This window comes from Monopterus albus, unplaced genomic scaffold (assembly GCF_001952655.1).
Source record: "Monopterus albus unplaced genomic scaffold, M_albus_1.0 scaffold172.1, whole genome shotgun sequence".
Classification (NCBI taxonomy): Eukaryota; Metazoa; Chordata; class Actinopteri; order Synbranchiformes; family Synbranchidae; genus Monopterus; species Monopterus albus.
The window spans coordinates 3,034,482-3,048,285 of record NW_018128052.1 but is presented as its reverse complement, the minus strand read 5'-3'; the positions used below and the strand labels follow the sequence as shown (position 1 = coordinate 3,048,285).

At 40.7% G+C, this 13,804-nt stretch overlaps 2 protein-coding genes across 3 annotated transcripts in view; both read right to left on the bottom strand.

The window, feature by feature from the left end:
* Positions 1-2,827: 2,827 nt before the first annotated feature.
* LOC109969319 (probable flap endonuclease 1 homolog) lies at positions 2,828-8,006 on the bottom strand. 2 transcript variants are annotated; one of them, XM_020616122.1, is made up of 11 exons: positions 7,612-8,006; positions 7,000-7,066; positions 5,936-6,038; positions 5,631-5,685; positions 5,426-5,487; positions 5,163-5,299; positions 4,327-4,387; positions 4,100-4,231; positions 3,872-4,017; positions 3,628-3,760; positions 2,828-3,360 (listed from the first exon to the last, which is right to left on the bottom strand). In XM_020616122.1, exons 1-11 carry the CDS (start codon positions 7,691-7,693, stop codon positions 3,304-3,306), a joined length of 1,035 nt encoding a protein of 344 aa, XP_020471778.1. In that variant the 5' UTR covers positions 7,694-8,006; the 3' UTR covers positions 2,828-3,303. The 2 variants fall into 2 exon arrangements, with proteins under 2 accessions (XP_020471778.1, XP_020471779.1); XM_020616123.1 differs by lacking the exon at positions 7,612-8,006 and having other exon boundaries at positions 5,936-6,694; positions 7,000-7,189.
* Positions 8,007-8,103: 97 nt separating this feature from the next.
* The window catches only part of LOC109969262 (mitochondrial fission factor homolog A-like), a 6,658-nt gene continuing 957 nt past the window's right edge, over positions 8,104-13,804 (bottom strand). The window contains exons 3-8 of the mRNA XM_020615990.1: positions 13,722-13,726; positions 13,489-13,667; positions 12,156-12,247; positions 11,855-12,025; positions 10,163-10,238; positions 8,104-9,571 (exon numbers count right to left, since the gene is read on the bottom strand). Coding sequence (XP_020471646.1) covers positions 9,440-9,571; positions 10,163-10,238; positions 11,855-12,025; positions 12,156-12,247; positions 13,489-13,667; positions 13,722-13,726 — 655 coding nt within the window. The 3' untranslated portion in view covers positions 8,104-9,439. The remainder of the gene's footprint in view (positions 9,572-10,162; positions 10,239-11,854; positions 12,026-12,155; positions 12,248-13,488; positions 13,668-13,721; positions 13,727-13,804) is intronic.

Sequence of the window (13,804 nt, the reverse complement as noted above, 5' to 3'; positions counted from 1 at the left end):
GGTGGGAAAAGTGGTTTAACAGAATTGGCTGGAAAACAACAGTGTTAATGTTCTGGTGTGGCCTAGTCAGAGTACAGACCTCCATTCACGGCTACATGTGAAAATGAGGGATACTGCAGTATCCAGATGTACGAACTGCCACTGGCCTATCCACTGTAATTATTACTAAAGATTCATCTATTAATATTGATTTGGAGATTAATACCATGTGTATTATTTATTTTTTATTTACATAATATTGCAAGATTGTTTTTATTTTGATATTAATATAGTCACTTTTTGTTCATCAATTTTAAAAAACCTGAATTGAAAAAACTCCTAGAAGTTAAATACTTTAAAAACCTTATTTTAAAACTGGTGCCAGTACTGTCCACAGATTCAAAGAAGTGAATTACTCATATTTCACTTTTATCTTGATAACAACACTGGAATTGTTATGCCACTGTCATTACTCTATACAATTAAATAAGAACACAGACTCTGTCCTATTAAACATACATGATCTTTACAGTGTCATTAGCTGTCACCATGGTGGTTGGAGACAGACATGGACATGTGTCCCGACAGTAGAGCCACACACTACTAGCCTACAGCTACCAGGGACAGACGGCTGACAAAAACACTAATGAAGTGAACAACACAGCCTTGTTAGTAAAGTTTCACCAGAGCAGCTTCAGTGCTACTATGATGGAGGGAGGAAACATTTTCCCAAAACATATTCCCCTCATTGCGTTCCACACTGTTTCCACACTCCATAAACAAGTAATTTCATTGACAGAAATTTAACAGGCAAATATTCTGAAGCAAAAACCACCAACATGTTCTGGTTACACCTTCTTTAGAGTAAGGAACTGATGTTTTTCTCTATCAAACATGACAGAGCATAAATGGAATATGTTTGGATTTGTTGTTAGACAAAACAAGACACAATCTTTGACTCTGGAAAGTCAAAATGGGCATTTTCCCAATTTTGAGATTTTGTGAATAGGAAGAAAAATCGTATGACCAAGAACATCACTAACTGCTCAATCAGTGACTCGTTTATTCAGGATTTTACCATTAATGTCACCCATCTGTACTGTATGTGCAGTTAAAAGACAAGGTGAATATACACGAGGCATTAAATTCAGTCTTTGACAAGTTTAAGACCTGTAACATACTGACAGCAATGTCTGCCTCTATATGAGCAGCATAGGTGCGTGGGCAGTAAGGATATTGCACAAATCAGAATCACGCTATCAAATTCCTGGCTATGATTTCATAAGAACTTGCGTTTCGGAGGAAGAGGTGGCGTCAACAGTCCGCATCTACTGACGAGCCACTGCCCCATTTCGTCTTTCAACTACTTCCCAAACTGTGTTGAGGTGTGTGCGGCATGTACTGTCTGAGGTCCAGCTACAGGTGGTGCCTCCGTGACGTGCTGTATTTAAACAAACCGCTCAATTATACGTTAAGATCCGAACATTAGACATGCTAACACTCACCAACAGGTCGCCGGGACCTCACATTCAACCTAAACGTATCCCTAAGACCACATGTAGCCACACTAAGGTAATACTGAATAATGCTGTAACCATGCTGCCGACAACACCCAGCCCCACGGCCTCGGGCTGAACCCTGGGGAGCATCAACCATACCTGTCCTCACTTTCACGCTAGCTAACGAGCTAACGGGACCGTCAAGTCAGCCAGTGGTGCACCGCACAAATCCATGACAGACAGCGGTACCTTGTCGTTGCCTAGTGGACCACTTAAACAATAAAAACAGTACTTTCACCCAAAAGTAAACTCACAAGATTCCAGAGCAGGTGGTACAGACGAAGGAGCCCACTGTCATGTTGACATAGGTCGGGCCGCGCTGGTCGCAGTCGAAACATTTCCTGTTCGCGGGAAGGCTAGTCATTTCCCGGAGCATCTTCAGATGAGTCTCCTCCTGCTTTCGTTTCGCACTCGTCGCCATGGGCGAAAACGGGCTTGTATCACCGGGAAAGAAGTTTGTTCAAGGGACCCGGGGCAGGAAGGGTGTCTTCTGGGCTGACTTGCCTTATACCACGAGTGACCAGGCAGACACCTTGCTTAGAGGTCTAACGGGGCGACTGACACGCTTCTTCTTCTACACAGGAAAAAAAAAAAAGGAGAAACAGATCCGCTCTGAGTACCGGCGCCACCTGCTGGTTAGGAACGACGCCTCAGACTTCGATGAAAAGTGACGAAATTTTCCCGAAAATAAATAAATAAACAAAACTGTGCTATGAAAACACTGCACTTGTACGGTTTGTGGTGTTTGACCCAACCCCACATCCTGTCATACTAACAACAATATCACACAAAGAAATAAATATTTTAATCTAACAAGAAATACAATTTAATATAAAACAATGTACTCTGAAAATGCTTTCTTTTCAAAATAAAACATTCTTAATCACATGAATTTAAACATTTCATGATCCCTTTAACACATGATGCAACTGCAGGAAACATTTTAAAATTCAAGTCTTTGGTCCCTGCCTTGGCACCCTTTACACAGCAGGTGCTCATTGACTATCTAGTGATGAGACATCCCCTATCTCCAGTTTTGGCACTGATCACACTGTTCTCTTTCATAGCCATCCAATGCCTGCTTTGGTTTTCTTTGTGGCTTTGCAGGAAACCGCTGGGTGCACTGAAGAGCTGCTCAGTGAACTGCATTGTTGTACACATGATCAGATTATTGTATTATCAGTGGGGGTAGCACTCCCATGATTGTAGGTGTGTGGTTGTCTATCTCTATGCATCAGCCCTGTGATAGACTGTCAACCTATCCAGGGTGTACTCCGCCTCTTGCCCAGTGTCAGCTGGGATTGGCTTCAGCCCCCCCCCCTCTTCAGGATAAACAGTATAGTTAGTGGATGGATGGACAGATGGTAGCACTCCCATGCAGACACAAAGATGAAGTCAGTGTCATACAATATGCCTGTTTTGGCTTCTTCATGGAAACTAAAAGGCACTTGGAATTTCAAAGCTCAGTCCCCTGCAAAACCATTATATAAAAAGATATAAAGCTGCTGAAACCTCATAAATAGAGTTACAAAGGAAAAAAATAAATGAAATACAGTTTGGTCGATGACATGATGTTAAAGCTGCTGGTCTGTTGAAAAACAAAGTATCTCATGACATAAATTCAAGACCAGAATCACAGATTTACAGAGACCTTAAGACAAGACATGCCTTCTGTTTTTTTCCCCATACTACTCAGGCAGACAGGGTTGAAAACAACTTTTTCCCAACTTTGATGGTGAAGGGAGCAGGTGGCAGACAGTGGTGGTTATTTTGACTTTGGTCTCTTTATGCCGCTGCTTGAAGCATCTGCAGCTTCCATGGGCTAGATGCAGAAAGACAGAATCAAAAAGACTTGCTCAGATATCAGATTTGGAAGCACTGGACATTTCTATTGTTTCCAGGGAAAGCTAAACATTTTCCCTGCTTGATTGGAGAAGAACCCATGATTTATCCCAACATTTTAAAGGTTGTTTTAAAAGTTTTAATTAACTTAATCATTTTCATCCAATTAAGCCCCCAAATCAATTTACTAAAATCTTTAACATGCACAAAATTTAGAATTGTTTTTGAAGATGACTGTTTGGTTCACCTTCCCCCTCTTTCTGGTCACTCTAAAGAAGTCCTGCATTTGAGTTTGCCTGCTTTGTCCAGCTGCCCTCTCTCTTTCCCGCTTCTCCCGCGTCTTACGAAACGTCTCCATGCGATGACTGATTCTGTTCTCCCTAAAAACACAGCAACATGAATACAGTTCATAGCCATATTTGATAGAGAGACAGAAGCATGTGAAAAGGAAGCTAGGCTTGAGCAAAAATACAGTCACAATGAGCACATACTTAATGTGTCCGGCCTGACAGAGGAACTTAACCAAGGCTTCTTCATTTGGCTCAGTCCATTTGAGTTCAGGAACTTCAGTTTGTGGAGCATCCAAGAATATTTTTCGTGCTTCTTTGTACCCCCAGGACATGGGCACAGTATGGGCCTAAACAGCAGTGGACAGTAGTGTCTACAGATGTCCTTAAAGCATTGTACAGAAAGAATAACAAAGAGTGTCCATCTTATACCTGTCTGTTGATATGTAAAACCACATTCTCAATCGTATGGTGCTTCTGGATCAGAGTCAGAGCCTTTTTAGGACCCAGTCCAGTTATCTTGTCACAGTAGTCGCAGCCCAACAGAATACACAGGTCAACAAACTGGTAGAATTAAATTGAAAAAGGTGGAACATTATTACAGTATAGAATACTTCCATAGAGTGGTATTACTAATTATATCATTTGATTAGTCTTACCTCCTTATGTGTAATGTTCAGCTTATCTAACAGCTTGGTTAAAGAATATTCAATAACATTACTGTGAAAAAGAAAAAGAGAATGGACCAATATTAGACAAACTAGTAGAGGGAACAGTACATGCACATTAAAGGTTACAGATTCTGTCACCAGAGATTAATCAGCCAACCCCAGGCTTGTCAGACAGAAAATGGTATCAGCAAAATGAGTCAAGCTGACAGAAACATTTTAGGCCACAGTATAATCTTCAACAGAAAAAAGCGCTCATTCAACATGGACTTGCACGTCCCACTGTCATTCAAAGTGATATGCTGATGGACTGCTGTATGCAGCTCACATCCGTCCAACATGTCACTCTTATGACCTGCTAGATAAAATTATAAGCACCTAGTTAAACTTCTTCTGAGAGTTACTGTGTCTTAAAATATTTCTCAGTTTGTCCCAGTTTGCTGCTCTTCAACCCGACTGACAGTATGATATCAGGCTATAGGGCTCACTGCCTCCACTGATGTCTATGCATCAGTGTCGACCTAAGATTATCCTTTGTCAAGAGCTACTTTGCTATTATTATTTACACATACACACATCTACAGAGGACACATGGCCCATGCTGCTGGAAAATTACATCCACAAGCTTGTGTCTTCTGTACATAATTGCACCAGCATTAGAAAATTTTACATCATGTTTCATGCTTTCAACTACAAAATATTGCTAAAACATTATAACCTTGACAAACATACAGTACATGTAAGCATGGTATCCACTATGATGGACAACTCATCTCAATCATGCTACAAGTCTCTATAACCATAAGAAACCCCCAATCATTTCCAACCTGTCCCTCTTAGCATTCAGATGGCGAATAAGAAAACTGGCTCCAAATGGCAGTGTATCCATATCCTCTGACGCCGCCGCATCCACAGTCCCCCTTTTCACCAGCTGGGCACACAGTGCCTCAGCATCCCCTGGAGCCTGGAGCACAAGACACAAAGAGGTGGAGATAATAATAATAATAATAAATATTATATTTTAATAATTACAAATATAAAAATAAATACATTATTATTATATTTTTGCCCTGGTGTGGACTTTTTGTACCTTGACAACAGGTACACCCAGAAGCTCCAGAAGTTTAATGCAATTTTCCTTCTGAGAAGACTCTGCATGAAGCACATGATTCAACATTCACTTTAAGACATTCCAACAATAATACTAATGCATACTGCATATCTCAGTATTCAAAAGAGTTCTAATACTAATGAAAACCTCAAAACCTGTACTTTTTGTTATGATTTCGATGTACCTGTGCCCATGCAGTTCGGTGATCTCCAACCAGCCGCCTTAGCTCGCTTCTCAAGCTGCAGGAAAAGCAGGAGCTTCAGTCAGCCTGGGTCACTGTCATCTGTATCACACCATCTCTATGATATCACCTTAGCCCATCAAATTTACTCTTATGTCCTTCAGTCAACACAGAGGTCAGTTCTACTGGCATTATGAGCACATGCGGGAAGAATTCAGATTAGTCTCGCTGACCCCTGACTGCCTTACACACACATCAAAAGAATATGTTCAGTATCAGGTTAAGTCAAAAGATTCAGTGTCACTTACAACAGGTGTCTTTTCTGCAGGAGGCCTTCCATCCAACACAAAGACTGGCTTTATGTCATGTTCCAGGAGGGTGAGTGTGCGAAAGAAGAGACCTGCCAAGGGGCTACAGGGGAGAAAGAAAAGGCAGGGCAGCAGTATAGTGGCTTTACAAAATATATAAACTTTTTTTGCACACCTCATTGCGCTGTAGATTTAATTCTAAATGGATCAAGTTGCTATTTTGCAGCACTGATCTACATTCAGTAGCACAAAGTGAAAACATGTTTAGAAAATTTGGTTAGTCATTCAGAACTAAAACTGCAATCACTCATTTACAAAAGTGTTCAGACCATTAATTTAATACTTTATAAAGTTCATTTGGCACCAACTACAGCTTTGAATCTCCTTGGGTAAGTCTCTGTGAGCTTTACAAACAGATCCTTTCAAACTCTGTCAGACTGGATGGAAGCATGTGAACTGCCATCTTCAGGTTTCTATACAGATGTTCTGCGGGGTTTAAATCTGTTGGCTGGTCCACTCAAGGACAGAGATCTGACCCGAAGCCACTCTAGTCTTGTCTTGGCTGTATGCTTAAGGTCACTGTCATGTTATAAAAGGTGAATTGGCACCCCAGGCTCAAGTCTTTGCATTTTGGAGCAGGTTTTCTATAAGGAACTCTCTACACTTAGCTGCGTTCAGTCTTCCCTTGCTTCTGATCAACCTCCCTGTGCCTGCTTCTGAGAAGCCCCCAGGGCATGATGCTGCCACCACCATGCTTCACTGTAAGGACAGACGAAGAGCGGCTGAGATGGTTGTCCAGGTGTGTGCGTTCTGAAACTATGTCCAATCAGTTCACTTTGCCATAGATGGCCTCCAATCAAGTTCTACACACAATCTCAAGAATAATTCAAGCAAACAGGGTGCACCCTGCCAGTTTGGAATGCTGCAGCAAAGGGATTGAATACTTCTGTAAATGTGTTTTTGATTTTTTTTTTATTTTATTAAAAACATGTTTTCTCTTTGTCATTACATGTTACTGAGTACAGACTGATCCTAAAAAGAGAAAAGGGTCACTAAGAACTCACCTTAGTTGAGGTGTCACTGCACGGAACTGCTGCAAAATAATAGAGGTGTCCAGTGCGATTGTTTTTCCTGTGAATGTGACGGCACCGGCTTCTTAAACACCACGTGATACACTTCCACCGTAGTCATTAATGGTTTACATGAACTTTAATCGATTGCAGTACTTAAGCAGATCTACTGTATGACGTACTGTTACCTTGCCACTGTAATACATTTTGCAAAATAATAGAGGTGTCCAGTGCGATTGTTTTTCCTGTGAATGTGACGGCACCGGCTTCTTAAACACCACGTGATACACTTCCACCGTAGTCATTAATGGCTTACATGAACTTTAATCGAGTGCAGTACTTAAGCAGATCTAGTGTATGACATACTGTTACCTTGCCGCTGTAATACATTGAATCAGAGGAAAATGCCAGTATTATAATCAGTCCATTACATAACTGTGTTGCTTTTAACAGCAGCATTAAACTTTAGCCAGTCCGCCGGCTGTATGCTAACGTTAGCCAGGCAGCCGGCTGTATGCTAACGTTAGCCATCAGTCAGTTTTACTATAACCTAGGATTATCCGTGCTAATAAAACAAAGAAACTGAAGCAAGGACAGGAACGTTACCTGTGTAGTCTGTGATTTCTTTGTGAGAAATAGCATCCGGAGCATCTGAGTGGATCAATTCTGTCAATTTCCTGATCCCCATTGTAAACCTAGCACTACTTTGTTTTCCGAATACTTCTGGTTGTTGTTGGTGGTGTCCTTAAGGAAAACCTGCTCCAAATTATTTATGTGTGGTTTATAGAGGATCTTGGATTGTTCAAATGGGCTCCTGCGAGAAACTTAATAAAAAAATAAAAAACTAAACACGGCTCTACAACAACATCCAGTGAGAAAACGCTGGAACATCTTCCTGTTATTGGACACCAACAGCCCAGTGGGGGCAGCACTGTACAAACACAGGGGTGTGGAAGAAATTAACATCCATCATTTAATACAGCAAAATATTTACAAATAACGAATGTATTTATATACTACAAAAAGTGACTTCAAACTCCAGCTTTAAATAATAGGCACAGATCTTATCAGAAAAAAAAAATCACAATCTGTTGATGCATTACACAGGATAAATAAACCTCCATGAAATACATTGTTATTCAAAAATAATGGCAACAAAAATTCATATATAGCCATCTATTACACATGATCATACACACAGTAGCATTAAGATTTATATCACTGCATGATGAAGACAACCACATAATCCTTGCTTTTATTCTTGGTGGTAATTTATAGTGGAAAAGTAAAAGTGGTTAAATTTTCTGGAAACACATGCCCAAACTGTGTAAACAGTGTTGATGGGAATACATGAATTCTTAGATAATATGCACAACATCTTAGCATCTTTGTTGCCATATCACAATCACTGGGCATGTGGCTGCCAACAAGGTAAAAAATAAGATTAAAGGCTATACAAGTACTGTACACAAATGTTTTGGGTAATGAGAAACTCAAGGTACACTCAGGGTAAATGCTATGGCCTGTCTAGATTTAGTCATCTGACACTTTAACAGTGTAGTTTCTAATGAAATAGATGAACTTCATCTTCAAACAAAGCAGAGAGTTCAGGTCTAATGCTTGGTCCTTTAACTGTAGTTCCCACAACATTTGTTCCTTAAATAAATCTTTATACCCCCCTAACCATTCTTCTCCTGAGGCTAAAAAGTCACATTTTGTTTATTCTCACAAAGGTCAATGATGGTATGCATTGTGTATTTGCTGTGCAATCTTAAAGGTGCAATTAGCAACATTGTCCGCTTTGCACAAAAAAAACCACAATACAGCAGTGAGGGTTGTAGTATTTGTTGTTTCATGCCAAGCACTACTTTGCCACTACAAACTAAAGTCCATATGATCTTTATCACATTTAATTTAGTCTAAACCCAAGTGAATATCAGAGTAGTATTTTAATAGTAGAGAAAACCTCAGACTCTGAAGTGATTTAGAGTTGGACAACAGCTCTGAATCAGCTAGTCTGGGCCCAGTCAAGTGTCCAGTATTTGTTGTGGCTGTAACATAGCGAACATCAGCTGCTAACATTTTGGAAACATTCAGATATTGTTGTGCTTTGTCTTGCTAGTTATTTGCCAGTTCACAGAGGAGTAAGATACAGAGACAAAACTTTGCCAGTGTTTTAAAACTAAGTCGAAATAGTAAATATTATTGTTCTGGTGCCTCAGATCATAGTTCAAAAAGTGCTAAGCTTGCATTTTCCAAGTGAAATCTCAGTGTAGAATTTTCTATAAACACATGGAAGGTTGTGGATGAGAACACTACCAAAGTTGCTGTAGTTTGCCATGGTTGCCTTAAGAAGTTTGTAAAGACCCATATTTTAATAGCCGCATTGTTGCTTTGGCTTTCAGTGCACTGGCAGACTCAGTCTTTTCCTATATTAGCGACGGAACCAGATCCAGGTGTTAAAAAGCCAGAATGCCACTGTAGCAGAGTACAGGACCACCTCCCGCTTGGAGCGTTCCTTGTTTTCTTCCTCCAGCAGGTGCAGACGCCGGTTTAACTTCACAATCTGGGAGATCACATGACACAAAAAGATGTTTTCTCCAATGTAAAACTGATCGCAATGTGTCAATGCTAGGCCTGGGGTTCTATTCTAAACTGTAAGTTGGTAAGACAGTGTGGAAAGAAACTAATTGATATTAACTTTGATATTGTAGACATGGAAAACCTCTTCCTCCTTTTGGATTTTTTCCTGGGATTAGGTTTTGAAATAATGAACCAACTGCAGCAGCAACAGTTAAATGTTGCTTTTAGTTTTAAAGAGCTGGCTTCTTCCTGGCCCATGATTTGATTAGTGCATGCAATATGTTTGTTTCCAGCAGGGCATGTAAAAATGCCAGCTGTAACTGATCACTGCTGCCCTGCCAGCATCCTTTGAAAGCAGCCTGACATCAGATACACAATTTTGCTGTGTCAGCATGTTTTTGTACCCCAACAGTTGTAAACTGCAAACTGAACACAACACAAAAGATACTCACAACCGGCACAACATACACACCAGAGAAGAGGAGAAGCATATTAATCACTTACTTATTACTTACTTACTTACTTAGTGGTAAGTAAGTAATACCACATGATACTACTGAGCCAATCACGTTACCTGTCGTCGTAGTGAGGAGGCGTCCATTAGGCCAGACTCATCAGGGTTTATATCCAGGGCCAAGTCCATGTGTGTCCTTTGGAGATGAACACATCATAAATTAGGATAACAATAATAATGGCATAGCTAAACAAACAACCCTGAAAGAGAACGTTTTGAAGTGTACACTTCTACTAGCACATACTATATGAATTTACCCTGTGTTGTCAATTCTGAAGTTGTCTGTCTGAATACAACAGTTGTACAAGAGCAGAATTTTGATGACACAGACAGGTACTGGTCCTTTGCTGCTGCCCTACACGCCAGAGGCCATATAGGACAGTAAGTAAATAGGTAAGACAGGTACCATAAACTCCAGGCAGAACCACGAAAGTATTGTTTTTGGCTCACACAGAAGGTAACAATTCAACTGTCCTCATTTACTGTTTAATGCCATTGTGCTGGTCAGAACCTAGCCCAACAATAATCTCCATTTAAGATTTAATACTTCAAGGATCTACATCATACACGTGTCACTACATGCACGCCCGTGTGGGTATAGCCCTCAACCATCATTGCTCATACTTGCAGCACGAGGCTTCATGGAGCTGCCACTACACACGGCACTACAAAGGGGATGAAATTCTAAATGATTAGAAAGACAAATTGTTGTGTTCGTGGTATTCACTGTGTACGAGGAACCGGGTTTGATGATTTACTGCATCCAATGAAGCCATTTGTTAAGCGAACCATACATTCCTGTAGCAGGCACAGTATGCCTGTTTGTTTAGAGGTAGCATTGAGGTCTCATGATACTACTGAGCCAATCACTATCAAGGAGTCGTGTGCCCTCATGCACAGAGTCCCCATAAAATGACTGGCCCGCGCCAGGCCTGCACGCTTTGGTAGTAACTTAAATGCAGAGGGGTTCTGATAGGGCACAGGGGGCTTGTGGCTCCCTCTGTAACAAGCCCCACCATTACCTGCAACATGCAGTACAATATGTACCGTGTACCCCATTTACAGTGAAGGCAGTTCAACAACAATTTAGCAAATACACTTGGCAGAATAAAATTCAACACATTATTTAGTCCATTCTCAACTTTTTCCATTCCAAACTGTTCAGCCCGCCCCCAGATCCCTAAATATGGGCGTCTTTAATTTTCCATTCAGTCAAACAATTAATCCAAACCTAATCTGTTGCCTGTCTGCTACTCGCCATCTCAAACCCATCAGCTGTTCGCCACATCCAAGTATTAATAGCAGTGTGCTATTAAATATACAGTATAGCGGGGTACCCAGAGGCAAGGCCGATCTGCTTCTAAGCCACATATGAGACACTCTTACCACATTACTATTTTCTATTTTAGTCAGAAATGCAAAGACAACCCAAATCAGGTAACAAGCATCATTCCAGCACAACTGTCATGGGCATCACTTCACAAACTCATGCAATTCATCCAAAATATTTTCCCTCTTTTGGCTTCTTCCAGCTGCTTTCTCCCCTGCTACAAAAACTCCTACAATACATAACTTCTTCCACCATTACAGCTCTTCACTAAGAAGTGGGAAAGAAGTCTCATCTTTTCTTAATTTTAAGAAAACATCCTAATTTCATGACGTTTCTTGAATGTAAGGAATGGTTGTTTCTTCTGAGAAGCTTTCCAAATACAGGTAACTTCTGTGATGTGAGGGACAAAGAAGAGAAGTCACCTGCGGTGGCTGTCATCCAGGAATTCGAGGACCTGCTGGTACGCTCTGCGTGTTGTTGACTGGACGTAAGACAGGAACCCTGCAACTGTGAACAGGTGTGTGTTTGCATCCTCGGGGGAATAGAGCGGTGGACACAAACGGACTGGAGGAGCAGAAGGGGAAGGGATTACACTGGCAGAGAGGTGAGTGGGGAGAAACAGTAAAGACAGAAAACATTTTTTTAAACCAAAAAAGAGCCAAATAAGATGCAGCAGCAGAGAAACAGTGTTCTAACAGGTATCTCAAATATGGATGTGCTTACCATATGTCCCCTCTGCTGGTCTGACTGCTGTGACGGCCAGATATGTTGTCACTAGCACTGCGCTCCCTTCGAGACCGAGAATGAAAATGGGCCTAGGAAACATACAAAAGGTATGAAATTGTCTCGTGTTATTTTTCACTTTCTTTCAAAGCACGTTGGCATAAACTGACAACACACCAATTATTAGACTGATTACAGCCACATTTTGTTCAGCATAACTAGCTGGAGAGAGTCGATGGTGACTGTGGCTGCTTTTAACTGATGTGTGGCAGCTGTTTCCCCACTGCAAAAAGGTGAAATTTGGCATTTGTTCTTGTTTTCATTTCTACTTTAAGAACCGCAAACCACACAAGAAGCAGGCACATCCTCCTTTAGTAGTCCCCTCTACAACCAACCATTTTAACAACTGCCACAGACAGATAATGAGTTTTGGTACCACTGTAGGTAATGTGTCCTTTTAATCTTCCTTCATTTCCTTGTTTTTTTTCCCTTCTCACCACTGGTTGACTATGTAAATCATTCTTCCCAAGGTGCGTCACTTTTGTTTTCCTCACAGCCAATTCGCACTCTTGTTGAATACAATCAAAAATAAGGGCATGCATTTATTATTTCTGTGACCTAATGTTTTAATTAAAGCAGCATTAGTTTTGAAAAAGGCAGTGATCCCCAAACACTCAATATCCAGTGGCAGAGAAAATGACTGTAGGGGAGAATGAGCACATGTGTAACTATCTCCTCCTGTAACTACAGTCTGAGTTTTACTGTGAAGCACCATTAAGACATGGTCAAGAACTGAAAATTAAATCATACTTTTTAAGCACCAATGGGCAGAGGAGGCACACACTAATGTAGCAGAGCTTCATAAACATAAACAACTGAACTAGAAGAGTAGAAACATTCCAAATTTTCTTTAGTGCACATCCATGGCATTTATGAAAAAACAAATTTGGATTTTTTTCAAACATTCCACCTAAAATGTCCTTATTAGCTTTTATTTTTCATCCAATAACCTTCAGATCATTGCCTTCCTACTCCTTAAAACTGGCTCCACTTAATCTTAATAATGTCTAAACTGTTATTACATCTACAATATTTTCATCAACAAAACTTACAGACGTAACTAATTAGAGCTATTGCATTAATACTATAATAAAGTAAAAGTATCACTGTGGATCATGGACACAAGTGCTATGTTTTGTGAGACTCGGTGTTTATTCACAGTGTAATAGTGCACCATTATTTGGATCAGTGTCAAGTTAAGTGAATTAAAAAAATTCAATTCACACTAATGTGAAATAAAAAGGCAGAACTGAAACTATGGACTGGCTCTTACCACCTGGCTGGGGTTGCTCTGTGAAGAGGCAGTCTGATCAGTCTCAAGGGAGTCCAGTGGCTGCTCTGTAAGGGTGAGGACACGCGGCGGGGCCTTCATGCTCAGGAGGTCCACAGGAGGGATGGACTGAATCAGGTCCAAGTCTCTTGGACAAACAAATCGAGGGTCCCCATCATCACCTGCAGATGAAGCGGGTAGGAGATGAAGAGGAGGTCAATCGGATAGTGATGCACATTTTCTTCCAATATCGTAGACACAAACACAAACTCTCCGGATTTCTACTATGAAACATTTTACTGAAGTCCTGTCTGCTGCC